The 27,524-nt window shown below is 52.7% G+C and overlaps 1 protein-coding gene across 1 annotated transcript; it reads left to right on the top strand.

The window, feature by feature from the left end:
* Positions 1-12,161: 12,161 nt before the first annotated feature.
* DOK2 (docking protein 2) lies at positions 12,162-26,204 on the top strand. Its single transcript, XM_084614928.1, has 5 exons — positions 12,162-12,370; positions 17,073-17,369; positions 17,934-18,030; positions 23,917-24,098; positions 24,853-26,204. The coding sequence occupies exons 1-5, from the start codon at positions 12,308-12,310 to the stop codon at positions 25,795-25,797; spliced, it is 1,584 nt and encodes a 527-aa protein (XP_084471054.1). The 5' UTR covers positions 12,162-12,307; the 3' UTR covers positions 25,798-26,204.
* Positions 26,205-27,524: the final 1,320 nt, after the last annotated feature.

The raw sequence follows: 27,524 nt of genomic DNA, 5'->3' as shown, positions 1-27,524 counted from the left end.
AGCATCTGCGAAGACAAGATGGACTGTGGAGTCTCCTGGGGCTGGGGGAGATCTCAGCAAAGTAGGGACAGCTGAGAAAGGAAGAATCAATGAGGAAGGGAGGTTGGAGAAAAGAAAGGAACCAGGTTGCCCTTATGCACAGAGAATAATACCTTGTGCCAGGAATAGCCCCTATAGAGCCAGTGACACTGCTTATGGAGTAAAGTACTAATCAGTGTGGTAGTGAATCACCGTCAGGTTATAGGGAGTGTGAGGGAGAGGGAAGGGATCCGAAAGAAAGGGAAACGGGGTGAGAGGAGGAAAGATAAAGGGAGGAGACAGAAAAAGAAAACCCCACTGCTCCTTTAAAATACTCCAATATTTCACCAACCACACTCCTCTGTCACTCCTCAGCAAGAGCTGAGGCCTAGCCTGATCTCCCTTACACCCGTGTAACTCCCTTGCTCCCAATGGCACCGTTCCTGATTTATACCAGAATGAGACAGGTAGCAGACTTGTCAGGTTTGGGAGCTTACAGGAGAATGCGGCAATCCTTTTAGGGCCTGGCTACACTTGGTGCTGGGGGTGCGATTCACTTGTGTGTGCTCTCATCCAGCTAGAACGCTAAAAACACAGTGTAGCCACGGCGGCATGGGCAGTAGGATGGCTTAGCTGCCCCAAGTACATCCCCAGCCCAGCCCACAGGCACGTACCTGGGGCAGCTAGCCCATCCTGCCAATCATCCCCCGTTGGCTACACTCTCTTTTCAGTGTGCTAGCTTAATCAGAGCTAGCGTGCGCATGTCTCCTTAGGCTGGGAATTTTGCCCCCAGCTCCAAGGGTAGGTGTACCCTTACAGAGAACCCTTAGGGAAAAGCCCTATAGAACTGAATAGATCACCTTTCTATAGGTGAATCCCTCTGCTAGGACTGAATAGCGAATTCTGTCCCTGCTATAGAAATCTATAGGATGGCTAAAAAACCCAGACAAACTCTACAAGGAGCTTTATCTATCTATAGCTTTTATTGCCATATATCGATAAAGAGGATGACAGGATAAAAGTGAGGATGAAAGAGCAAAAAGATAAATGCAAAGTACGGGAGAGGAGGAGAGACCGAGGAGAAAGCAGGCCTCTCCACGTGCTTCCTCCTCACAAACCCATCCAGCCAGCTACAAAGACAAGGCAAGCTTCTTTTGCATTTATCTCCCTTTGCAATACAACTCTTAATAGGAAGCATCTGTGGGACACAGATGGTCTCCGGAGGAGCCTAGCCAGGGCTGGATTGGATCCCTCCAAAGACATCCTCTTTCTTCTTGCTCTGTCCCGGCTGTTGATTGAAACCAGAGCCTGCCTGCCACAGGGGTGTGAGAAGAGGGCGGGGAGAGGAGGGCAGCTCATGCTGCTGGAGTTATTAGTGTTTGGTTCTGAGTGGAAAGCAGAGGATCTGGACGTGGGGCTCTATCTGCACCCACCTCACGCTTCCAAGTGGGTCAGAGGAGATGTGATGCCCTGTTCCTTGCAGGGAAGAAGAGGCTCCCAGAGACAGTCTGGAGGATGTTGCTGCTGCTGGTGATGGGTCTGGCTTGGTCCTTCCATGGAGCCTCCTGCTTGCCACATCCCATCGGATTCACGTGAGCAGAAGAGGAGGCGGAAGGGCAGTGCCAGTGTGTGCCACAGCTGTGCCCCCGAGCCACAGCCTGCCCAGCCGGCTTGGTGTGTGACCACTGCGGCGGCTGCCTGGAGTGTGGGAATGCCGAGGGGCAGCCCTGCGACCTGGATGGCAGTGACACCTTCTATGGTCGGTGCGGGGAGAACCTGGAGTGCCAGCTGGACATCCAGGGGCTAGGCTATGGGGGGATCCCTGAGCCACAATGCGTGTGCAGGTCCCAGAGGGCCGTGTGTGGCTCCAATCATATCACCTACCAGAACATCTGCAAGTTCCAGGAGGCCGTGCATGAGAGAGACGGGTGGAACCTCAGCATCACAAGTGATGGGCCCTGCCAAGCAGGTAACGGTCCACCTCCTTGTTTGCCCTCTGCTGCTTGGGGAGAGACCGGGAGGGGAAGGTGGCCCAGGGATAGGTGAGGGATGCAGCCACTTTTCCAGCGTACCCGGGGTGAGGTGAAGAATGGCACAGGAGGTATCTAATCCTCCAAGCCATGGCCAGATTCCATCGGCCAGGCGTCTATCATTGGACAGCTTGGATGGCTGGAAGGGCCTTTCAGGGATGTCTTTAGCATTCTGGGCCTCTCAGCAAGGCTGTTATTGGGTAGGTGGAGCCTCTCAATCTCTCCTTCTGCCAGCAAACCCTTGCACCTCCTTCCTTGATCAATCCGCACAAGAGGCCAGGGGACTTGAGTGTCCTAAAGGGCTTTCAGAGCTGTCCTGCAAACTGGGTTTCCTTGTGCACTGGGCTCCCCTGTGAGCTAGCCCCCCAACCCCCTCCCAGGTGTGCCTTAAAAGCCAGAGCCGGATTCCTTCCGGTGCTGATTTATAATGAAAGGAGTTTGGGCAGAGAAAATATTCAGGTGCCTGTGTACATGTACATCGAACACATCCATTCACCACCCCATCCACAGATAGCTGCACTGCAGTTATGATTTATGTATGTACCATGTCTGTGTACCCTATATATGTCCCATATGTATTGTTTGTATATATATATTGTATGCAAGCACCATATGGATATATGTACACAGCGTCTTATGTACCATGTTATTGTATATGTGCATGTACCATAGGTATATTGTATTAGTACTATATGTATGTACCATATGTGAATGTATGTACTGTGTATATCTGGATGTACCATAAGTAGAGAACATATACATGTACTGTACATAAGTACATGAGGTCAAATCCTCAGCTGAGATAAGTCAATGGAGCGGTAATGATTTACCCCAGGTGGGGATATGGCACTTTAAAATGTGGTTATGTATGTGCCACATGTGTATTTGCTCCATACGTATTGTGTGGTTTCAGAGTAGCAGCCGTGTTAGTCTGTATTCGCAAAAAGAAAAGGGTGCCACAAGTACGCCTTTTCTTTATAAGTATTGTGTGTATCATATGTGGAGGTTAGGGACAGAAGGCCCAATCGCTCAACCCTTACTCACACGAACTGTAGCCCTTACTCATGCAAATTTTCCCACTGACTTCCCTGAGGCTACTTCTGTGTGTAAGAGTTGTGTGTAGCACAGGGATCCTTTGGGACGAAAGGCTCTAGAGAAATGCAAGCTAATGGTAGTGATTATTATTAATGGCTAGAGATGGGCCAAAAGCCAAACTGAAGATTTGATTGCTCCCAGATTTCCGGGAAACTCCAACGTGGATCCAAATCTGAACTCTGTGGCTCAGACCCATCAATGACGCCTAAAATCAAAAATGAATTCAGTGTATTTCTCACATTGTCTGTTTCCTCTGATAAGGTGGGCTGGGATCAGGCAGCAGACGTGGTTCATTGCTGCACTCATTACAATATAAGGTGACTTGTGTTATCTCCTACCCATGTAGACTGACCTGGCAGAGGGAGTGGCTAGATAGGATAGGAATAACTGCTGGTTAATAAGATGCTTTCATTGTTTAAATCTCTGCCATGCTCCCTGCAGCAGCCTTTATGATTCTGGTTAGGGGAGGTTCATTTCTGTCTGATGATAGAAGAGGGTTAGGTTCTGACCTCCTGAGCTTCTAAAATCCTCAGCCTTTTGTCTGGATTCTGTGCAGTTCCCCAGATCAAGCACCATCCCCAAGACCAGGTGAATGTGTCGGGCCATGATGTGATCTTCATGGTTGAGGTCTTTGCCTACCCCATGGCCCTCGTGGAACGGAGGAAGGGTGAAGAATTCGCTCTACCTGGAGATGATCCTCACATCTCCATCCAAGTGAGTGACACCATCACAGCTCCGCCTAGGCAAGGGGTCCCCCAGCTTCGCTCCACCCAGGTGGAGGCAGCTCCATACAGGTGAATGATCTCAAATCAGCACGGCCATGGTGAGTGACCCTGACATGCACCTCTGCCCAGGTGCATCAGACACTTATCTCCATCTCGGTGAGTCTCCTGCATGGTGCACTCCTTAGGGTGTGTGCATTTTCCTGAATGGCCCAGCTTGGTGATCGACCGTGGGACTCATTTGCCCTAATTCTCTTCCTGCTCTCAGTCCAGGGGTGGCCCTTTGAAATACGAGCTGTCCAGCTGGCTGCAGATTGAAGGGATGAGGAAGGCGGATGGAGGCACCTACTCTGCACTGCACACAACAAGCTGGGCAAGCCACTGCCAAAGCTGCTCTTCTTGTCGCCAGTGCAAGTGCCCTGTATCCCTGCCCTCTCTGTGTGTGTGCAAGGAAACGAGACGAAAGAAACGGTCTCGCGCTCTCACTATGAGGCTTCCTGAACGGCCCAAGCTCCACTCTTGACCCAAAGAATCAAAGGCAGCCCTGGCTGCAATGAAATGTTGGTTGTCACGGCTTCATATGCCAGGGCAGATTTAGGCTGCCCTCAGTTACACCCGTGCAGCCCTGCTGATTTCGACTGAGTTGCATCCATGTAACCATCGGGCGGGATTCAGTCTGGAGATTTGACATATTCACCGGAAAACACTGTGTTACACTGGCAGAGTTGCTGGAGAGGAGAGGGGTAGACACCGGGAGAAAGGAGGAGGGGAAAGGGAGATGAAGGCAATTGGGGAGGAAGGGAAGGGGGACGGAAAGAGGGAGAAAGGGAGGTTGGGAGGGAGGAAAGGAGGCCTTTTGCAATGAAATCCTTGGGTCTGTCCCCATTTTTAGGGGAAACTGAGGTGAAATGATAAGATCTGAGGCTGGGTCCCTGTCCCACCCATTCCAGAGAAAGAGAGGTGGAGGGAGAGAGAGATTCAGGGTGTGCCAGCCCACGTGCAGACAGTCTGCAGAGTTCCCCTGTGAGCCAGAGGCAGAGGCCAGTCTCATGTCTGCTGCCTGGCGTTCAGTGGGGAAAGGCCTGGGTCAGAAACACCCTCCCAAGATGCTAAACTATGGGCAGGGACAGAAACTGGAACAATTGCTACAGAGCCCAGCTGGGCTTCTCTTATCCCTCTCACTGATCCTGCCTCTCCCTTTCCTTTATCCCGCCCTCCCGCCCTCTGTGTCCTGCTGCAGAAGCTGCTTCCCCTGCCCTGTTTAGCTCCCCAGTGAACCCAGGAGAGGAGGCTCCCACAGCCAGCAAGGAAGAGGAGGATTACTATGAATATTACTAACGTGGTGCCATCCCTCCCCACGGCTGACCGACCCTGCTGCAGAAATCAGAATGGGCAACGACAGGAGAGGGGAAGCAGATAAGCCTGAAGGGCAGGGCTTTTCCGGCTTCCTCTGGCTGGTGCTAAGATGCCCTGGATCCTGTGATCCCAACAGCCATGGGCCAGGTCTCTCATGAAGGACATTAGGATATGGGCAAGAAGCTCTGAAGCTGACTCTCCTGCCACTGGCTTGCCTGGGGAATGGGTGAATGGACTCTTGAGGGTTAGGAAGTGCCCCTACCTAGCATGCTCTAACCCCATACCCTTCATTCAGGCAGTGGTGTTCCAAGGGGTCAAAGGGGCCGTTCTACTGAAGGAGCCAAATGGACGTTGACTAGATGGCCTCACTGCTACTGAACGCTGCAGTAACACAGCTGTCCTCTGGAGAGCTCTGGCTCGCTACTGCGCAATGTGGTGCTCTCGCAGGAAGGGAGGATCGGGCGTTCACACTCATAACCCTTCCACAGAGGAGTGAAATTTCATCATGTGTAATGGGGCCAGCACAAAGCCTGGGCATCACTTCAGTCCCACTTAGTCCCTGCTGTGCAAAAGGCCAGCACGAGGGCTATGCTAAAGAGAAGCACAGGCTTTCTCTCATCTTCAGTACCCAGGTAAATGTCACTCAGGGCCTGCATTTTAACGCTCCACATTCCGCTGGGGAACAGGGGGGTGCTGCTGAGGTTACAGTTGTAAAGATCCTACAGTGCTCCAGGGGTGGTAAGGGCTGAGTTGTAGGGGAAATAAAAATGATGTGTGTGCAGTGCTGGGGAGCACAGTTGGCATGATTTCCCTCTAACCTAGCCAGGAGGAGAAGACTGGAGCTGGATGCATTTCGGGGGAACCTTAGGCAGGTGCACAGGTTCTCTGCGTGCCCCTGCAGTGCATCAGAAGCAGGACTGTGCCCAAGCCTGTCCCAGCAGATGCAGGATCCCAATGCATCCTGGGCACTCCTCTTGCCAGAGGATGCAGAGGGTGGAAGGGATGGGGGTGGGAGCGAGGGAGAGTGGAGACTAGAGACTGGAGAGTGGAGCACCTAGTTGAAAGGAGGCTGTATCTGGTTTGCAAGCACTCAAAGAAAGAAAATGATTAGCTGTGAAAGATGCTTCCTATGAGACCTGTAACAGTTTATATCCTATCTGCAGCGAGGGTATAAATAACAGCCTGTTTCTGGGTAGAGAAGAGCCTGGGTCTCATGTATATTTTAAATGATTCCAAATAATTTCATTCCTAGTTATGTCCAGCTGCTGGTGGAATGTGATCTCCTGTGGTTTCGTGCAACGATAACACTTTGCCTTCTATCTTTGCAAACATCAGCTGATTCAGCCTCACAGGAGCACATCATTATCTTCATTTTACAGATGGGGAAACTGAGTTATAGGGAGTGCAAAAAAGTGACTTGCCCAAGGTCATGCAGTCATGAGCAGAGAGGCAATAGTCCCTCTCTGTAGGGCCAGGTTTCATTGTCAGAGAAGCTTGCCCTTTAATTAGGTGCTTAAGCAGGTGCTGAAGGTCTTCTGAAAACCTGGACCCAGCTGGGGATGCTGAGACTTACTGAAAGTTCTGGCGTCTGATGTCTCCAGGGTAATCACATCTGGAATATTGTGTTCAGTTCTGGGCACCACGTTCCCAGACGCACATCGACAGACTGGAAGTAGTTCAGAGAAGAATGACAAGGATGATCAAGGAGGTGAGGAAAGATTAAAAGAGCTAAATCCATCTGGTTTAGCTAAGCAATCACTGAAAGGGGACGTAGTAACAGCCTGACAATATTGGAAGGCTGTGAACTCCCAGAAAGGAGGAGGGTTATTTACGGGGATGCAGGGGATTAACTAGGAGGAACGGGATCACAGTTATTATTTGTATTGCAGTAGCCTGAGAGCCCACAGCCCCTTTGTGCTAGGCGCTGTACAAATATATAGCAAAGAGACAGCCCCTCCCACAAAGAGCTTGGAATGCAAGTAATGGTACTAGGAAAGGGAATATCAGGACAGGCTTCCTGATGGTGAGATCCGTCAGGTGGTCTGGGAGCTCCATCACTTGGGACATTTAGGACTAAACTCTAGAAAACAGGCAGTAGGGAAGAATCCTGCGTAGGTCTCTTCTATGAACCCAGGAGTCCTGGGTTCCAGTTCTCTGCTCTAACTGCGAGAGCATGTGAATGCTCGCTTGCCAAAGGTCTTTGCAGTAAATCCCCTGTATAATATTAGGATTAGCACAAGATGCTCCCACACGGGTACTTCTTGGGCAATCATGGCCCCTTCCACGTTCTTGGGGAAGAGGGTGTGTTAGTGTGAGTTACAGCTTGGTACCCCCCGAAGAGCCCCAGATCTGAAATGTCCATTGCAAAGACCCTTGCACTGGTCTGAACTCATTGGAATCTCTGGCTAACACTTCCCCATCCCAGGTGCCATCTCCTCTTTCCCCAGCCCTTCATCCCGACTCAGGACCTCTCAGGCAGGACAGGAGCAGTTGTGTGTGACCCACAGTTGGGCTTAAAGGGACAGTGGTCTGGGATGGCCACTTACTTTCCCCATCCCACCCTTTTCCTCTCACCCAGTGGCTACTTCTGTTATTCCAAACACCTGGAACAGAGTAACTGGCCTTTCACATGACCTTCAAGTGCCAGTGCCCCATTTCAGCAGGGATTATTATTTTCTGTAGGTGTGAACAGCACCGAGGACATTGTGGTTTCTACCATCATGCAAAAATTATTATTAGCAATAAAGTGATTGAAATAATAAAATACAATCTGTTTAATTTCATTTATCTTAACTAGAAATGGGCCCAAACAGCTACCCTCGAGCCAAACCTGCCCAAACGTTAGAGACGTTTGTGTATGGATCTGGATCTGAAGGCTGCAATGGACCCCATGGGGACACTGGATTCACACGTCCCCAGATTTGGGGAAAGCTCAGATTCATATCTGGTTCTGGAACCGAGCTTGGGGATTCAGGCCTGATGGTGGTGGTCTCTCATCCCGCAGCCCGATCTGTGATTTCAAGTTAAAATGAAATACGCCAAAGAAACATGAGGTCTGCAGTGCAAATTCTTCCCTCCACCCCAGCAGATAGCAAATTGGAATGTTCAGTATTCAGGCTGCCCGCTTGGCTGAAAGTGGCTACATGCCTTATACTGTAACAATAAGGGTGATGCAAAGGAGCTGCCCAGATGGCAATAACATTCCTCGTCCAGCACCCCTTCCCTTGGCTCGCACTGGGACAGGCTGCTGGAGTTAAAGAGATATTCATCCAGGCAGGAACCCCAGCAACCTGGCATCCACTTGCAAATAGGAACTAATCCCATCAGAATGCCCTGTGTCCCACTGAAGGGAGTATAGATCAGATATTCTTGGGATTTATCAATACACTGATGAGGTGGTTCCGGTCTGATAGTCCCTGGGTATCCATCCAGATGCTGAGGGAATGTGGACCACTTTCCAGCTTCCGAGGCTCCCAGAGAATCAATGTGGTTCAGAAATATTACAGATGCCCCCAGTGTGGTTGAAGCAACACGGAACCAGATACATTTACCAGATGCCTAATGTGCCAATGCAATGACAAGGGATGAGTATACCTCGGCTGCCCACTCTGCCAGCAAAAGCACACAGCTCAGATAGCATCTGGCTGTGTAATCTGCTAATCTTCAAATCTTCAGTCCCCCAGATGCCCAACATGGGGAGATTCTGCTTGGATATTCCTAGGATTCTCAATATGCCAGGGAAGGGATGCAGGTCGGATAGTCCACAGACACCTGTAATGTCATGGCTCTGATATGTCTGGATGAACCATCTGGTGAAGTATGGATCCTATTCATAGGCTGCTCGACATACCAATGAAACAATGGAAAGAGAAAAAGTATCTCTGAGCATCTCTCTAAATACACCAAAGTGCCCTCGGCATGCTGTCTCCAAGCGGAGCTATTTCAGTGTCAGTTTTCTTGTCCCTGTAAAATATAGCGCCTCTGGAATTTGTTTGCAGAAACAAAGCTGTGTGCATGGGGGCTGCATGGAATAATCATTGGGGCATCTTCAGATGGAAGTCCTGAGCAGTCATGGCTGTTAAAGATCCCATGGCACTTTCCCTAAGAGTCACGGAGCCAGACTTTGATCCCAGTTACACCAGGGCAAATACAGAATAGCTCCACCGAAGTTGATGGAGCCATTCAAGATTTACATTGGTGTAACAGAAATCACAATCTGGCCTTTTGCATTAACCCTGGTGTCCCGGCCAAATCTGTTATTCTATTCTGCCTCCTTAAATCCCCCTGGCGGTTCAACTGGGTTTGGGATTCTTCTTCACTTGCTGTCCTAAACTGCTGTGTAATGATGCCATGTTGCCGCTACACAGCTGCTGCCTCCTGCCCCAGAGGTGGCTGTGTTTCAGTGGGAGGGGGGTGGGCCAAGTGATTCTTGGACATCTTGTTTGCAATGTGTTACTCACGGGTGAAAGATGCTATATAACATAATGCAGCATTATTGTCAGTCTCGTTAGAGACCTGTCCCCTTTATTGTTGCCGTATCCAAAACCGTAACTGCCTGCCACAACACCACCTCTGCATCGTAATGGGAATCAAATGGCCCGACAAAATCACCAGCAATGAAGGACTATGGCTGGCAGCCATGCTAGCGCGAGGAAAATGACTTGGGTTGGAACAATTGACTGCCTAAGAAAGTTCCATGCAGTGCATTTGAAAAAGGCAGTAAGAAGACTGGCTACCCAAAACACTGCTACAAGGAGCATCCTACAGTCTGTCAGGCTGGACTTAATGACCTAGGAGGATAGGGGCCATGGCAGGTGAGCTTGGTACTCTGCTACGAAGCAAGCAGAACGTGCAACAGAATGTCATCGCTCCATCGTGCCCGACAGCAGGAGGGAACATAGACACTGACTTGCCTTGACGCGTTTCCTGAACCCTACAGGTGGAAGCTGATGTCCAGGCTCAGGCATACTCAAATGCAAGAGACTGCCATTATTACTATTATTATTGCCAGTCACATAGAGAACAAGGGGGGATGAATTGGCCACTGGAGGGTGCTCCAACAGATGTAGACTTACACACAAGGGTGCCTAGTTCATGCAAAGCACGTGAGACCTGCTTCCGCTCAGACCCTCCCTTACTTCTCCAGAGGGGCCAAGCCAGCCCCCTTTGCCAGCAGGGGGCAGGGAAGCCCATGCAGTGAGCTAATGTGTGCACTTTCTCCCCTAGGTTCTCTCTTGTAACTAGTGTGTCCCAGCCCCATTGTCTGAGGGTGTGGGATCCCCTCACCCCCACTGTGTGAGCCCGGGATGCCCAAAGCAGTAGCACACAGCGCCAAGTTAAATCAAGTTCCATTGCATCAAATGTAAGCGACCTGTTTCCACTGTCCCTCAGTATCAAAGACAGCTTACACTGCCAGCAGCCACAGGAGCTTAGCCTGCCACTGCTCGACTGGCTCTGCTCTGTGGTTAAAGACAGGCGTCCAGCCTCCAGGAAGTGAAGCCAGTGTCTCTCGGCACCAGGACATTTGCTTTCTCCTGCTTTGCATGACTGCCTGTTGCCCCATTTCCCTGGAGCCACCTCATTTACCTGCTCTGAGGTGCTGGCATCAGGGGCAAGGTGGCTGTTTCTTTAAAGCTCATAAGTAAAGCATGGAGCAGGTGCAGAGAGCCAATGCAAGCAACAGAGAGAGCGAGAAAGAGAGAGAGAGCACAAATCCCCAGAAAACCCATCCCCCAAGAGCCCCACACCTCTGTGATTTGGGGCTCCTCACAAACTGAATGTACCTGGGGCAGCTGGACCCTGACTTCATAAGAGATTAAACAAACCTTCTGGCTACAAATGAGCCCCTCTCTAATCCAGATGGGCCTGCAGATCCCAGGGCACGTTGGGGTATCATGTGGTACGACAAGAGCCCAGAGTCTGTCCAAGAATAGTGGAGTTGGGTGGGAGGAGCGGGTTCTGACCGTTGCCTGTGCCTTTTCTGACTAGAAGGAGGGTGATAATAAAGTAAAAACAAAAGTGTATAATTGGTGTCTTTGTGGAGTGTGTAGGAATTGGGTAGTATTCCTTTAAATAGTTTGTGAGCCCTCTAGCGATGCTCACTGAGCTCTGTATTTCCGAAGCTGCCAGAAACCAACCAGGGTAGTGGTGCTGTTGTAACCTATACTGTGTTGCTAGGCCTGGTGTGTTTGTGTATAGTTAGTAAATACAGCTATCTGGGATCCAGCTAAGCCCCCCGGGGTGTCTTCAGATTGTGGTTGTGGTGTAAAGAGCGAAAGACTCAAGAGTGTCTGTGTGTACAATTTGTGCATGTGTGTGCATGTACAGCCTGTGGATGAGGGGGTACAATCGGTGTGTGTGTAAGCATCTCTGTGTGTCAGTGCGTACAGCTTCACTGTGACAATGTGTGTGTCCCTGTGTGTCCGTGTTTTCAGTCTCTGGGTGTCAGGGTGTGTATCTCTGTGTGTCAACGCATACAGCCTCGGTGCGTGAGTGTGTGTGTCTCTGCGTGCAGTGTGTGTGTGTGTGTCAATATGTACAGCCACGATGTATCAGTGTGTGCTTCGGTGTGTGAGTGTGTACAGCCTCAGTGTGTGTGTGTCTTCTGGTGTCAGTGTGTACAGTCTCCCTTGTCAGTGTGTGGATCTCTGTGTTTGCGTGTACAGTCTGAATGTACGGCAGTGTGTTAGCATGCAGTCTGTCTGTGGACATAGCAGCACTCAACAACAGCGCCTGTAGCTGCCCTTTCTGGTAAGATCGCAAATACAGGAAGCTGAAGTGCGAAACATATATGTTTAGGAAAAAAAAACAAACAAACCCCGACCACAGGTCACATGCTCATGAAATGAGATAGGGAGCAAACCCAACCCTGAAGGCAGAAGCGGGCGGGCGTCTGCGGCGGGAAAGAGTTAAACTGAAGGGCCGGGAGCCGGACCTAGAAGTGGGGAGTGGGCCAGTTGCGGGAGAGGTGTTAAGCATGGGTGAGAGGCGGGAGGTGTGAAAGATCGAGGGAGATAGAGGGGAGGGCCCGGACAGGAAAGTGCGTGTGACAGCGTGGCAGAGCGAGAGGATGCTCCTTGCTAGAAGATGGATGAGGTGGTTGTGAAACAGGGGTTACTGTACCTCCAGCAGCAGCAAACCTTCGGGAAGGTAAGGACCGACCTGAGCATCTTTGCCGGGGCTGGAGGCTGGTTACTGAAGCTTCTAGCTGCTCTTGACTGGGGACTCCCATGTGCTACCTGGGCCCTGGGCTTCCTCCATCCTGGACTCAGACAGCGCCTGCCTCTGTGCCCCTAGTTCGCCATCTTGCCTTATTGCAAAGTGGGACAGTTTGCAGGGCTGGCCCCTCATCCCTGGTGGGGCCCTGTCGCTGTGCTGTACCCGGGCTGGGAACGGCAGTAGGGTCACAGAGCCAGACTGGTTTCCTAGGGGTTTAAATGCCCCACGCATGGGACTCTCTGGGGAGACGAGGCCCCGCTTCACACTCTCCGCCCCATTAAGAACCCCCTGGATGTTCTGCCTAAACAGTCTCTTGCCCAGTTTCACCCCACTGAACCTACTGTGACGTGCCCCCTCCAGCATCCCCCGTTCTGCTACCCGGCTGCTGCCCTGGTGACTCAACTGGGCACAAGCTGCAGCTCACCAGAACTTCCTCCCTCTTGTAGGAAGCCCTCATCTTGCCCGGTGACTCCCAGGAATGAGTCACATCCCTCCAGAGGAGAGCGTAGGCAGAAGCTGAAGTCTCTGACTTGTTGTCCCACGGCTCAAGGCAGATAGGGCCTGAGACTCACAGTACAGAGACGGGGACAATCTACTCTGGGGATGGGGAAGAGGAGGGCAGCAGGGATTTGCCTTCATTGCACTGACATAGGCAACTTGCCAGGGGCCTCACAGTGATTGGCATAAACATGGACTGGGCTTTAAAAAAACAACATCGCTGTTTTGCAACTGCAGCAGGAGCTCCCCCACCCCAACACCGCGCTCCCTGCTTGCTCCTGCGTTGCAGGAGACCCCTGCTTCCTCAGCTCATTTCTGATCTACAGTGTCACAGGACCTCCCCTGTGCTCAGCATCTCTGCTCACACCCACTTGCTCTGCTGCCGGGGCACCCCCCTCTCAGATCTCCCCTGACCCTGGCTCTGTTCCCCTGCTTCTGTGCAGCATTTTAGGAGCTTTCGTACTTCTGGGCAGGTCTCAAGATGATCCAGTTGCAAGGATCCCGGCTGGGCTCAGGTTGCAAAGAACTCCCCTGAAAGCAGAAGTCTGCACCGCTAGCTTTCACCTGCTTGCAGTGCATATTAGTTTGTGGAAAGGTTCCTCTGGAAATCCTGCAGCCAGACCAAAATGGGAGTTCAAACCCCAGAGCACTGCCTGCCATCTCCTGCGGGAGCTAAGCTGTCAGGGGAAACTCACAATGATTTCCCTGTGCACATCCCCGGGGAGACCCCCCAAAGGTATGTCCACACTGCCGTAAACCCCGCCACCCCCCACCCCCCACTGCACTGAGTCTCAGAGCTGCGGTCAGCTGACTTGGACTTGTGGGGCTAAAAGCAGTGTACACATCTGGGCTTGGGCTGGAGCTCAAGGTCTGAGACCCTACCCGCCATAGGGTCGCACAGGAAACTCAATACTACAATTTTGTAGCTCTGAAGCCCGAGTCTGCTGACCTGAGCCAGCTGCAGTCATGCCGTAGTCTTTTACTGCAGGGTAGACGTATCCTTAGATACCTGGGCATGAGCCCTGGGATGCAGGAGGTGCACTGTTAATAGAGATGGACCCTAACTGGACTCCTGGGTCCAACATCCCCCTAGACTCCGGGAAGTTCAGAACTGGGTGCAGGCATTGGCTCCTGGGGCCAGGTCTAGCTTTCAAAGAAAGACATAGGCCAGATCATCAGTGGATGTCAATTGGCCTAAGCTCCCTGATTAACACCAGCTGAGTGTCTAGCCCACGGTGAACAGTGAGAGGTGATTGTTTCCCCCAGACCTTTTCTTTGGAATCGCACATTTGCAGCACTGTTAGAAACCTCAGCTTCCCCTTTCTCTTGTACTGGTGTAACTACGGAGTTACTCCTGATTTACCCCAGTGTGAAGGAGAAGGGAGTCAGGCCTCTGTACCACATTCAGAGACAGGAGGACGCAAGGGGTTGTTTACAGAAACAGGCTCTTTCTCCTGTTGGTCAGCTGATCAACGTAGCCCGTGCTGGTGGTAACCAAAAGGCATTTCTGTGTGCTGCCTGCAGGCACCAGGGAGGGAGGATCTCAGTCCAGATCCCTGCCCTCAAGAGTCTGCATCGCAAAAAACAAGCATGGTGCTGACTAGCCCTCTGGCAGTGGGCAGCCTAAAGGGGGCTGGAGTTCCTCTGCTATTTCCAAGTGGCTCCCTAGGGTTGCCAGCCCTCCAGGACTGTCTCCAGGAATTAAAGATGAATCTTTAATTAAAGATTGTGTCATGTAATGAAACCTCCAGGAATACGTCCAGTCAAAATTGGCAACAGCTCTAGGCCAGGGTGGGGAAGGTTGCCTAGCTGTGGCTTCAGTTTCGTGGCTGAGCAGCAGATTCCATTCACCAGTGCTAGACGTACATGTGAAATTGAATAGTAAACACTCCTCCACCCCCGTCTGCAAATGTCAGTGCCGCATGTGTGATCTGTGTGCGAGAGCCTGGCTCACAGGCCTTGAGCGCAGATGGAGCATATCCTCTTAGCAGATAACCAAATGAATGTTTGCAGCCCTGGCTATTTCGGTCATTGTCAGTAGCTCACTGCCCACCCAGCGAAACGCCTCCCACTCCCAATGCTGGGCTAGACAGGGCGTCCTGGCCTCCCCTCCCCTCCCAAGGAAGATGGGTGCGGGGTTGTAACACATTAGAGCAGAGCAGGCAGGACACCAGATAACCAGCATCTTTGACCTGTGGCAGCTGTTCCCCGATGAAAGTTTAACCCAACCAAATAGCCTGTGGCCACACTGCGGAGATCAGTGCGGGCAGATGGGGAAGCTGTTTGGTGCACGGCATATGCAGGTTGTAGATTGTCCTTGGCACCACTCTCGAGCCATGTACATGGAAAGGTCACGTTCTCCTCAGTTAAAGCGAGGGCTTTGATTCAGCTGGTGCACAGTGGGGAGGTAAACTGGACCCTATTTCCTTCTGCCTACTTATTCTCCAGAATCTAAACTTTCTTTCTGTAACACAAAGGAAGTCTCTAGCTGTTCTGGTTGTCGAGCTAGCTTCAAAAATGTGACACAAGTCTGTCCCTGATGCAGTGACGTCTGCCTGCTTTTGCAGAATCGGAAACAGTCTAGGGCCTGATCCAAAGCCCACAGTAGTCAATGGCAAGAGTCCATTTCACTTCAGGAACCTTTAGATCGTGCACTTAGGCATCAATTGGCCCCTAAGTGAAGAAGCTGCCACAAAGACATCATTTGCGAGGTGAAACTGCTGTCTTGGCAGCAGCTCAGCTGGTCAACTTGGCAACAGTATTTCTGACAGAGCCATTTCAGGGCATGTATACATAGATATCTGTATAGCCGCTCTGAGTCCAGGTTAAGAGTATCTATCTATCTATCTATCTATCTATCTATCTATCTATCTATCTATCTATCTATCTATCTATCTATCTATCATTTTTATCCTGCTGCCTATCACTACAGTATCTGAGCTCCTTCCACATAAAATCAAGAGCACTAGTGAAGTCTCTAGCAGACTTTGTGGAGCATCTGGCTGTTCAAGTGAACGTAACCTGCACCAACATAACGAAAGGTCTGAATGAAAATCAGTGTTGGTGTTTCTTGTCCAGCATGTGTGTGTTTAGACCAGCCCCTTGAGGCACATCTACACAGCCAGCAGCCACCCACCGAAGCGAGCCCCCAAACCCAGGTCAACAGACTCAGGCTCGCAGGGCTTGTGGTTCAGTGCTAAAAATAGCTGTGTAGATAGAAGACAGCACTTTGAAGTTGTGGCTTGGGCTGGAGCTTGGGCTCTGCAGCCAACCCCCCTCCCTAGGCTTCAGACTTCTGCAGCCTCGACCTAGGTATTTTTAGTGTGATAGTGTGAAGTGTGCAAGCCCAAATCTGTCAACAAGGGCTGGGAGGCTCACTGCCATGAGCAGTGTAGATGCACCCTGAGCCTCAGTGCCTTTGTGGGTTGTCTGGGATGTTTACAGGAGCTAATTAAAAGTAAACACTTAAGGGAAAATTTTCAGAAGCCTTCTAGGGCACAGAGTGGGAGTTAAGTGTCTAAATGCTTTTGAGGATCTGGATCTAAAGGAGCCCAGATCCTGTTGACTTGCAGTGGAGCTTGGACTCCTAAGGCACAGGTGCTTTTGAAATTGTTACCCTCGTGGCCCTTTTTAAAACAACACTCCAGGGTGGAGACATGGACCATGTCATCCCTGCAGTAAGAGGTGTGTTTGCATTGGTAAACCCTAGTGGAGAGAAGGCACTGCGGTTTTTACTGTGAAGTGGCTAGGTGAGCTTAAACCCTGGTATGTGGATACATGGTTAAACTCCAGTAGTCGCACCAAGGCATAAACTGCGGTTGGCTTGTCTCCCCTAGGGTTTGCATCAAGCTAGCTATCAATGCAAACACACCTCTTATTGAAGTGAAAATAGTCCATGGCTCAAGTCTGTCTTGATGTAAAAACACAGCTGTTTTTTTGCCATAAAGATGTGGGAATAGCTTTAGTTTTCCATGTAAAACAAACCAGCTGTCCCCAGGAGACCATTTCCAGCCCAGACATTGCAGCCTTGGGCTAGAGCATGAGAGTCAGGAAGTGAAACTTCCTAGGAACCCAAAGGCAGAGTTGACTAACACCCGCATGTTTCTGTTCCTTTGGCTTCCTTCCCCCCGGTCAGAAATGGAGGAAGTTCTGGGCAACGCTGTACCAGGAGAGCTCCTGCTCCTGTGCCCACCTGGAGCTCTTCGAGGGCTCCGGGCCTCCCACTTCCGAGAAGCCCAAGAAGGCTGAGAGTGGCAAGAAGCTCATCAAATTGAGTAACTGTGTACATGTAGCTGAGGCTAATGGGGACACCAGCAGCCCCAAGGAGACTGTCCCTTTCATCCTGGAGACCACGGACAAGCGCTACCTGCTGGCAGCTGAAAGCACCGAAGTGGCCAACTGGGTCCTCACCCTCTGCGATCTGGCCTTCGTGGTGAGAGTGGCAGCATGCTTCCTGGGGTGGTGGGGAGCGATAGGGGCATGTAGAGGGGTCCTTAGGAGTGAGGAGGATGCCAAGGATCTGGAGAGAGGTGTTCAGTGGGTGGGGGACTTGGAAAGATAGAGCACCAAGGATCTAGGGGACAGGGGCCCCCGGGGAGATCAGGAGCTCCAAGAGCTGGGGTTTCCATGGAGGTGGGTGTTGGAGGGGGCCAGGGAGAATGGATGGCCCAGCTTTGCCCATTAGTACTGAGCTTTGGCCTTCGCTGAGGTGTTGCTCAGAGTCCTCAGGGTGCTCTCTCAGGCCAGCTCTGGTGTCCCCTGTGTCCTTCACAGGGTCTCCAAGCTCCTGTTGGTCTGGGGAGCAAGAGGAGCCTTGGCAACTCAACAAAGAGCCCCAGGCACTGGGAGATGAGGTTGCAAGAAGGGGGATGCCCTCTCCATCAGCTCTGGCATCTGGATCTCAGTGCTGGGGAGGAGACACCACATGGGCCCAAATCTGCGTGGCTGGACCTGGGCTGCCCCAAACTCACCCATTGCTCTTCTCTGTGGGTTCCAGAGGAGCAGGGATGAACGGAAGGCAGCAGTGGGGAAGGACAGCCACCCGATCTCGCTATCCATGGAGGAGAACTCCCTGTACAGCTCCAGGGCCAAAGGTAGGGTGGGAACGAGAGACCCTGGCTCTGCGTGTGTGTGTACGTGTGTGCGTGTGTGTTGGAAGTGCAACTAGTTCTGGCAGAAGGTGCCGGGTCAGCAGGCACCGGAGACTGGACCTGTCTGTTCAATTCCATAGAACCCACAGGCTAGGAGATGAGATACCTAGAGACATGGACAGAGCCACTGTGAACATGCAGGTAAATAGATGCAGCATTGGGGGTGTGTGTGTCTGTGTGTGTGTGTGTGTGAGAGAGAGAGAGAGAGAGAGAGAGAGAGAGATAGAAATTGGATAGACCGATCATTGAATGTGCATGGTGTGGGTATAAGGATGAATATGTATGTCCGCAGAGAGACAGGCAATGTGTGGCGAAAGCCAGCCAGCCAGCCGGATGAGTGGAGTGGGCACAGAAGGGGCAGAGGCAGGGCACAGCAGAGATGAACCCCCCAGCAGAGTGATTCAAGTGGTTTGTTTTCTTCTTTCTGAGAGGAAGTGAGGAAAGGGGTGGGGGTGTGTGTGTGGGAGGGTGGATGGAGTAATAACACCTTGCCCTGGCGGAACCCGAAACCACTGTCAAGTGTGACTCAGCTGTGATCCCAGAGCCCTGCTGGGCGCTTACAGAAGAGCAGACCTCTCGATATCTCTCGCTGGGGCTGCTGGGAAATGTACGACCATGCTTCATCTTTGCAAAGAGAGACATGCCCTCTCCTTCGCCTGCCAGCTCCGTACTTGCTTTGGGGGACACTCAGACGGAAGCTTAATATCCCAGAGCCCTGGGGCCTTGAGCCAAAGCCCACTGAAGTCAATAGAAAGATTCTCATTGATTTCTAAGAGCTTTGGATCAGCCCCTTGAAGCCTATTATCTCTTGCCACCAGCCCCAGCTTGGCAGCCATATGCATCTTTGTTCCTTGCTTTCCCTGGCATACTGCCAGACTCAATTGCATCTCTCCACATTAATCCCTCGGTTCCCAGGCTATTGGCATCTAGACTTGCCCCCCAGTGCACACTTTGGTGCATTTTGCCCTTCAAACCCACCAGGTCCCATTTCTAAGTAGAATCCACTGCTGACCAGCTCTCAGGGAGTATCAACTTCCTGCTACTTGAGTAGCTGACCCAACGGGGGCTAGAACCAGCAGCCGAGTGATCCAGGGACCATCAGCGATCACCTCATTCACGTTACCGCCAACATGCCACTGGCTTGTAACAAAGCGGCAAATCGACATAATGATGAGGCTTAATATAACAATGCTTCCCAAGTCTCACTCCCTGTGATGTGTTTGGTCCCTTGGGAGACCCTTGTTCTCTGGGGTCTCCTAACCTGTTTCTGCCTCCTTCTTCACCCCCTTCCCTTGGGCATCAAGCTTTTGCTTGTGACACTCTTCACTTGGGGGAACTTCATTAGACACCAGAAGCCTGCAGCCAGCCTCTGGGCCCAAGTGCCCTTCAGCGAACTGGGAACGCACCTGAAACTGTTGCAGACCAAGTTGCAGCACATCAGGGTTGTGTCCACATTCGAAGCCACATTACAACCATGTTCAGAGAATCCGTAGCATGGTTCTCAGAACACAGTCCCGGGATTTACCCAGGCCAGAGAGACTGTACCCAGGTAGGAAGGAAGGGAGTCTAATGGTGAGCTCAGAGGAGGACCTTGTCAGTATTCACTTGGCTCTTATTATTTGTGTTGCCTTAGTGCTTAGGAGCCCTAGTCGCACACCAGGACCCCACAGCGCTAAGTTAAAGATTAAACCTGGAGCCTTAGCCCACGCTCCAGTTAAGCGATGCTGCTAATTTTGAATCGGAGCATGGCTGCCGCAACAGCGCAGCCCTGCTCTTTGCAAAAAGTGTAATGGAAAATCAGCTTCATAAATAGCCCTTGTGCGCTTCCTGCTTTGTGGTTTGGTAGAACTGTGCCTTGCGCTGATAACTGGCCGCTCGCAACTGTCCAGAGCGCTAAGAACCCTTGTCGATCTTGCACCATTTCCCATGAGAGCCCCTCAGCCCTGCACTCCTGGTCTGAGGAGTGACTGAAGGCACAGAGCCCATGTGCCCACTCCCACAAGGCCATGGGAACAGGCTGTCAACCCTGCGTGCCAAGTAGCGCAGCTGGGCTGGGTGGTTTAAGTGAAGGGAGAGGAGCGTGGGGTGGGGGAACGAGACAGCTGGCAGCCACATGAAAAGGGAAATTGAGGCTCTGGCTATGCCGCTGACTTGCAGGGTGACCTTGGATCAGTCACTTCTCTGTGCCCCACTTTCCCCATCTGAGCAATGAGGGTAACGTGACTGAGTCAGCACTGCACAGAGCTTGGGGATCCTCAGAGGAAAGGGCCTGTCTGAGGGCAAAGTGTTCTGAATGGGAATGTTTATATAGGGAAAGGGGTGAAATGCAGTGGCCAGAAGGGGCACTGTCTCCCTCTGCCTCCATCTCTTGAGTGCTGCTGGAAGGCATGTGGGGACCTGACAGATCTGGTGCCCACAAACACAGCAGGAGTGTCACACACACTTGGCTCGGGCTCAGTTTACCAACCGACCCACAGACTTCAGCCTGTTGCAAACATCCTGCTCAATCATCAATGTAGCAACCTCTCCAGGTCAAAGGCAGCCTGAGTAATGGACCTGGGATCCTTTCAGGGAAGTGGAAGGGCCCCAGGGGCTGCTGGGGAAGGAGCAGAGACTAATCCTCCCAGAGCACAGTCTCTGCCTTACAGGGACCCATAGGGTGGGCTAGCAAAAGAAAATCACCCCCACTCCAGGACACTGATCATGTCTTGGCTTACAGGCTGAACCTATGAGAAGAGGCATGCCAAGCACGCTTGCTAACTCACATGCTTGTGTGTATGCACACAGTTGCACATTTGTACACCTTCCCACCTGGAAATATGTACCTGGGGATTCGCACATGCAAACGCACACACAAACTCACTTGCATGGGCACACACATTTATGCACGCACATGTGAGCAGACACAGTCACTCTCTCTCTCTCTCTCTCACACACACACACACGCCTTTTGTCTGCTGGATTAAACAGCAGCATTGGCAGAGAATTGAGAGCAAAGGGCCAAATCCATGACTGATGTAAATTCAGGGGTGAGTCTGGCTCAGTGTCTTGATCCAGCCTGCACCTCTCCCTTGATCTCATCTCCAGCCTGTGCCTGTCTCAGTTTTCTTCAGATGGTGAGTCACTCCTTTTTATCCACCCTCCAAAGGAGAATGGGATAGCCTGTCCCTCTGCTATGCTATCAGCCTGTGAGAAGGCAACACACTCACCTCCCTCTCTCAGAGAGGGCCAAGGGCCAGTTGCAGGGAGCAGATAAGCCACAGGGAGTTTGTCCTGGGCTACATAGCACTTGGCAAACTACTACAGGAGAGAGGCCTGCCCTGAGCTGAACTCGGGGCAAGTGGGGTGCTAGGGAAGTAGGAATGGTCTTGCTTGTTTGGCAGGGCCGGGGGAAGATCTGCAGCCTGCTGGGTTGCTTTTGAATGCACCTGTCAGGACCGTGCCCTGGCTACAGAGGGCTGTTTAACATGGAGTGGGGGCGCAAGTCGTGTCCCAAGGCTGCCAGCATCTGACATGGCTCTGGGGAGAGGCTGACCTGCATTCTCAGTGTGGAGCTGGCCTGGTAATAAGAATAAATACCATGCCTAGGATTTTCCCTCACAAAGCTCTTTGCAAACCGCAAACCTAAGAACCGCTTGACTCCCCTCTGAAATGTTCCTGTCTCCAGGGTGGAACCTGACAGCTGGTAAATAGAGGCCCAGGAACCCGACCCGGCAGCTTAGGACAGGAAGGGGAGAAGAAGCAGGATCCAGTTGAAAGTGTAGGGAGCATGTAGGGAGATGGAGAATATAATTGTCCAAGCTGGAATTTGGACAGGACACTGGGTTAGAACACCCCTGTTCTTGGGGGAAGTGCCCTGGGCTCAGGACCTGGGGTTTGTGTTCCTCTGAAAGATGGAGGATGGGTCTGCTTCTCCTCTGCCTTTCACCTGGTGGAGTCATTTACACTCGGGCAAAGTGAGTGCCAAATGCGAGCTCTGGCATGAGTGGAGGATTCCAGGGTGGCACCCACTGTGCCCAGCTATGAATGATGGCACAAAGCGCCAGGGGAAGGGGAGAATCCGCCCTCCTCCTCTCTAACAGATCCCATGCTCAGGTGATGAGTGCGGTCCAGACAGATTGGCCAGCTCACCGCTGACTGCAAGGGGAGAGTGCCCTCTGCTTTGTCACCTACATTGTTCTCTGCCACATGGCACCCCCTGTCATCACACGAGGGCATAGGGCACTGACCCAGAGGGAGCGTCCTTTCCTGAGTTACCCGCACCCCTTATCACAGCACCGTGGGCTTTTGGGAAGTCTGCCATCCATGTGCCTACGTTGCGTGGCTGATAGCACAGTGTGAATCTGAGGTGCGTTTGGATCAGAGTTTGGCTCCCACAGTGGCTGCCGGAAGCTCTCGGTGAGCGCAGGGCTGGGTACAGCCCTTGCAGATCCCAGCCCCGTGGCCTTTTAAGGCGGCTGATGTGACACGCTCCGTGTTCCGCCTCCGGCAGAGCTGGGGGACACGAGGGCCCCGGTGAGCCGAGCAGGAGGGGGATGCGGCGTGGCAGCAGGAGCATTTGCATCTCTCGGCCCCACTTGCTGAGCTGAGGGAGCCCTGACAGGAACAGGAAGGATGTGGTGGGCTCATCTCGAGGAAAGTTCACCTTGCATTGTGCCAGCTGTGTCACACTGCAGGGCTGGGGAGAAGTGGGGGCAGCAGGGGGCAGAGAGGGGAATTTACGTCCGTGGGCGTGCTGCATGGGGGAGTTCAGAGATAGCAGGCCTGCTTCTCCGACTGGGGGCACATCCCCTCACTGATGCACTGTTGATCTCTTAACAAAGGGCTCTTGGAAAGCCCCTTACCAACATCCCAGGGTCCTGGGTGCTACAGGGAATGAGGAATCGAGTCAGCTGATCTCCCACTGAAATGCCAGTCCTGTTTCCAATCCACAGCCATGGGGCAGAGCAGTGCTGCCAGGCAAGCAAACTGCGGGGAGCTGATAGGCGAGTGCACTATAGCATTCAGCTTGGGCGGCTTGAAATGGGGGAAGTGGGTTTATGTGCGAGAGAGGCTGTCTGCATTAGCATGTCTGCCTGTGTGCGGCTGTGAGCCTGCGTCTGGAACGGGGAGTGCACGTGTGACTCTGCGTGTGAAGATCTTGCAAGGGAATCCAGGGGCTTTGGGGGTTTTCTGGGCTCCCCCCCCCCCGGCGGGGCGGGGAAGGATGTTTCTGGGACATTTCTGCTGTGCATCCCAAGGGAAAAGCATTTGCCTTTTAGGAGTGTTTTGAGGAGCCCCGGGAATGAGCCAGAGGCAGAGGAATTGGTCCGAAAGCCTCCCTCAGTCTGAGGGCAGCTCCTGGCAGGACCTCACTAATACCTATCAGCTCTCAAGAAGGCTGGAGATTCCCTGGTCTTTAGCCTCTCACCTGCCCCCCACCCCCTGTGGGGTAAGCCACCTACCATGCCACATGACATCATCCCCAGTCTAACCATTGTATGACGGTGCCATTGGCCCATATGGACGTGGGCCATGCTGGTTCCCTCTCATCAGGCTGAGAGCCCAGCAGCTCTGTCTGTGGCATGTCCTACTCCACACTGGTTATGTAGGACACAGCCAGGCCTGGTGGTAGCTGCACTCCCCCCACCTCTGCGTTGCTACATTAGCAGACGACAGGCCTGCCTGGGTACGTGCTGTTGAGCCGCAGGCTCCCAGCAGCAGGGCTGACAGTGTGAGGGGGACCTGGGGAGCTCGTGTATTCATACAAAATTCACGAGGTGCCGTGCGGAAGGGCCGAGAGCTGCAGCATGGCCAGCAGGATCACCTCTAGCACATGTTCCTTTGCAGCCGCGGCCACTAAGGAGTTCCAAGTGACAGTGAGGGTCACGGAGGCCTCTGAGCGCTGCCTCCTCTGGGGCAGCTTCATCCTCCGAGCTGAGGACGAGGCCCTGGAGCTTCAGGACCTGCAGACGGGGAGCGTGCGCTATACCTGGCCTTATAAGTTCCTGCGGAGATTTGGACGGGATAAGGTAATCGCAGACCCGGAGGGAGGGAACAGCTCCTTTGAGGTGCAGGGTGTGGATGGGGGCTATCAGATCAGGAAGCTAAGCAGGAAGTCTGTTAAAAATCAAGCATCCTCCTGTCAGAATGGCTGGGCCTGGAGTAGCTGTCAGCTGGCACTCACATGCCATTTGTTGTAGCCCCTTCTGCCAGTAACTGGGAGGTGAGCGCTTCTTACAGCCTGTGCTCCTGCCCGGCTCACTAGAACCTCACCTACTGGGAGCTGGAAGCTCCCCCCACAGCCAGCACCCTGCTAAAACTGCGGTAGTTTGTGAGCTTCTCCAAGATAAAACATGTGTACTATCCTGCTGTGGGGAGGCAGGGACTGGAGTAGCTGTGACATCCCCCTTGCACAAGCCAGAGCTCCTGCAGGGAGACTGAGCCCCCTTTGGTGTCAGGACACCCTTGTCCCTCTTGCATAGGTCGCGTCAAGGCAGGCAAGGAGGGTTTTCTTGGGAACAAACACCTCAGATAGCCAGGTGAGAAAATTATCCATGGGGCACAAATACTGCCCTGTAGGGAGTAGGTATAATGGCCCTAGGTATGAGTCATCAGCTGGGTTTGATCCTAGAGCCTTCTGATCCCTAGCACAGGGATTTCGCACGGGAGAGCAAGGAGAGTTAGTTGGCAGCTGTAGTATGTTGTTATCCTCAATGTGGCGGGGGCTGCTGTACCCACACAGTGCTGGGGATATGACCCTGCTTGGCTTTGCACCCCTGCCAGGTGACCTTCTCCTTCGAGGCCGGTCGAAGATGTGCCTCTGGAGAAGGCAACTTTGAGTTTGAGACCACGCAGGGCAACGAGATCTTCCAGGTCATTGAGTCAGCCATCAACGTGCAGAGGGGCCTTGGGACAGATGAGCCACGGTGGGTCGGCCCTGCTGACGATGCCGTCAGGGTTCCCGTTCCTGTTAGGACCGTGAGCCGACCCAGGGATGGCGAGGGGAGGGTCTCAACTGGAGGGTCCCTGCTGCACCACAGGGCCAGCACCAAATGCCTCTCCCTGGAGTCCAGCTTGGAGGGGAAGCCAGCCAAAGGCAAATCAGTGAAGCCCACCGCCAGCTTCCCCCTGTCCGGGGAGCCCACAAGCAGCTTCATCTCCCCTGCTGACTGCGAGTTGCCCTACGCGGAGCCACGTGACTCCATCCGACTGAACCCGCAGGACAGAGCCAAGAGCCTGCAGCCGTCCAGGAAGGTGGTGGCTCAGGCAAAAGAGACACCTGAGTCCGAATATGCTGTGCCCTTCGACACCATCGCCAAGTCCCTGATGGCCACAGAGTTTGGCAGCTTTCTCTGCGGCTTTGTGGAGCCAGAGGTCCCGTACCCGCTGTATGACAGCATCGATGAAGCGGGCGTGAGGAAGCGGAGACAGCCACCCACTCAGACCAAGCCAGAGCACATTTATGATGAGCCCGAGGGCCTGTCTGCCCACACTGTGTACGATGAGCCCGAGGAGGTCAAAGGGGAGGCCTGGAAGCTGCAGGCCACTGCAGAGGACCCAGTGGGTCACGAGTACCCCTACAACCCCCAGCGGGATGACTACTCTGTGCCCAAGATGGTCGTGCCCACCCTGAACTTGCTCTCTGGGCAAGGGGGCGACTGGCTTGGGGAAACCGAATATGACAATGTGGCCCTGAGGTTCATGAACAAGAAGAAGAATGTGCAGTAAAAGGGAGGAGAGGGAAGAGGAGAGAGAACAAGAGAAAGGACTTTCTGTGCTGCCATTCCACTTGGCCCCAGGTTGCGCCATCTCTCTAACCCCGGAGATGGCCGGAGTGGACATTTCCAAGAGCCTTTTCTCTTCAGCTGTCCCTTAGAGTAAAAGCTGAGTCTGTCGAACTCATCTCACTAGTGACTGAAAGCCTGTTTGGGCCTGGCTGTCCAGAAGGGGGGCATGATAGAATCCAAGTGCCCTCTCCCTTAGCCTAGACTGTATAGATTTAGGGCAAGGGTCATGCATTGCTGTATATTGCATATGGCACTCAGTACGGTGATGGCAGTTTATATATATAGTACTAATAATGCTGCCCCAAAGGGCCTGGGTTTCTCTCCACTCCTGAGAAGATATTCCTGGGCACATCTATTAAAAACGGCATTTAAACCGGTTTCTGGAGTTGCATACCGCTTCTTTCCCCATTACATCAGTTTCTCTGGCCCAGCATTACCAGGGTGGATCCTCTGTTTCTTCCTGCCATCGGATCCAGACTGGATGCCGTTCTGGAAGCTATGCTTTAGTCCAACATGAGTTACGGGGATCAATACAGGGATAACTGGGTGAAATGTAATGGCCTGTGATATTGCAGAGCTCAGAGATGATCTAAGGGGCCCTTGTGAATCTATGAACATTCCCTCCTCTCCTCCAGCACACCTGATCCCATCTTCCTGTGACCTGTGTTGTGTCCTAGTGAGCTCACGGGAGGAGATGAAAGCTTAGGGCCAAGCAGGAGATTCAGGTGTGACACTGGCCGAAGAAGTGGGACATCAAGCTGAGACAGTGGTTCGGGCAGGATAGCCCACGGGTGACACTGGCCAAGCTGGAGAGGGGCAGGTGTGATATTGGTCTCTGTGGAACAATTTCAAGAGCACACCTCACACGTGCCATTGACACAGGCAGGGCAGCTGGGCTGGGACACTGACTCAGGCGGAGTGGGCCAGCTGGGCCCACTCTGCCAGGTCACTGACAGCTGGGGAGGGGGCAGATCCAGTGGCAGCAGTGGGGCTGCTCTGGCGGATCATCGGCCCAGGTGGTGCCAGGCATAATTCACTTGTGACATTACAACTGTGCACCCAATAGCCAGCTGCCCCAGGGGGTGCATTCCCACTGCCCCACTCCCTGGAGGGTGCATCCCCACAGTCGACTGCCTCACTGTCTCTGAAAGGGGAGAGCCAGGCAAAGCGAACCTGCACCGGCTTTGGTGCTGATCCCTCCGTCTTCAACCCACCTCGGCCAGGAGCTTCTAAGCTGTCGGTTTATTTCTGAACTGGCAGCCTGTGGGCAGCCATCCTGCTTCTCTCCCGCTGGAGGGCAGTGTTGGCCCATGGTACGATGCTCTAGCGCTATTGGGAAGGGGAACCAGGCTGAAACTCCCTCTGCAGCAGGGTTTCGGATAACATGATTAAACATGAGGTTCTGAAAAAGAACATACATGAGAAAAGAAAGGGGGGGGTGGGAATCCGTGAAACCTGATTGGAATGGATATTTCTGTTCCGTTTAAAGGGGCAGCACAGGTCAATGGTGATGGGTCTGTGGGTGAGAAGAGCATTAGTGGTCAGCAGCCAATGCAGCTCAGTGCAGGTGTGACCCAAGGCCTGGGATGTGGGGCAGTGGGGATGGTCTGCTGCAGGCTGGAGCTCCGGGTCTGACCCCGTCTCCATAACAGGCTGATCAGTAGGGGG

Source organism: Lepidochelys olivacea (genome assembly GCF_965140295.1).
Source record: "Lepidochelys olivacea isolate rLepOli2 genome assembly, chromosome: 26".
Taxonomy (NCBI): domain Eukaryota; kingdom Metazoa; phylum Chordata; order Testudines; family Cheloniidae; genus Lepidochelys; species Lepidochelys olivacea.
This window is presented reverse-complemented; position numbering and strand designations above follow the sequence as displayed.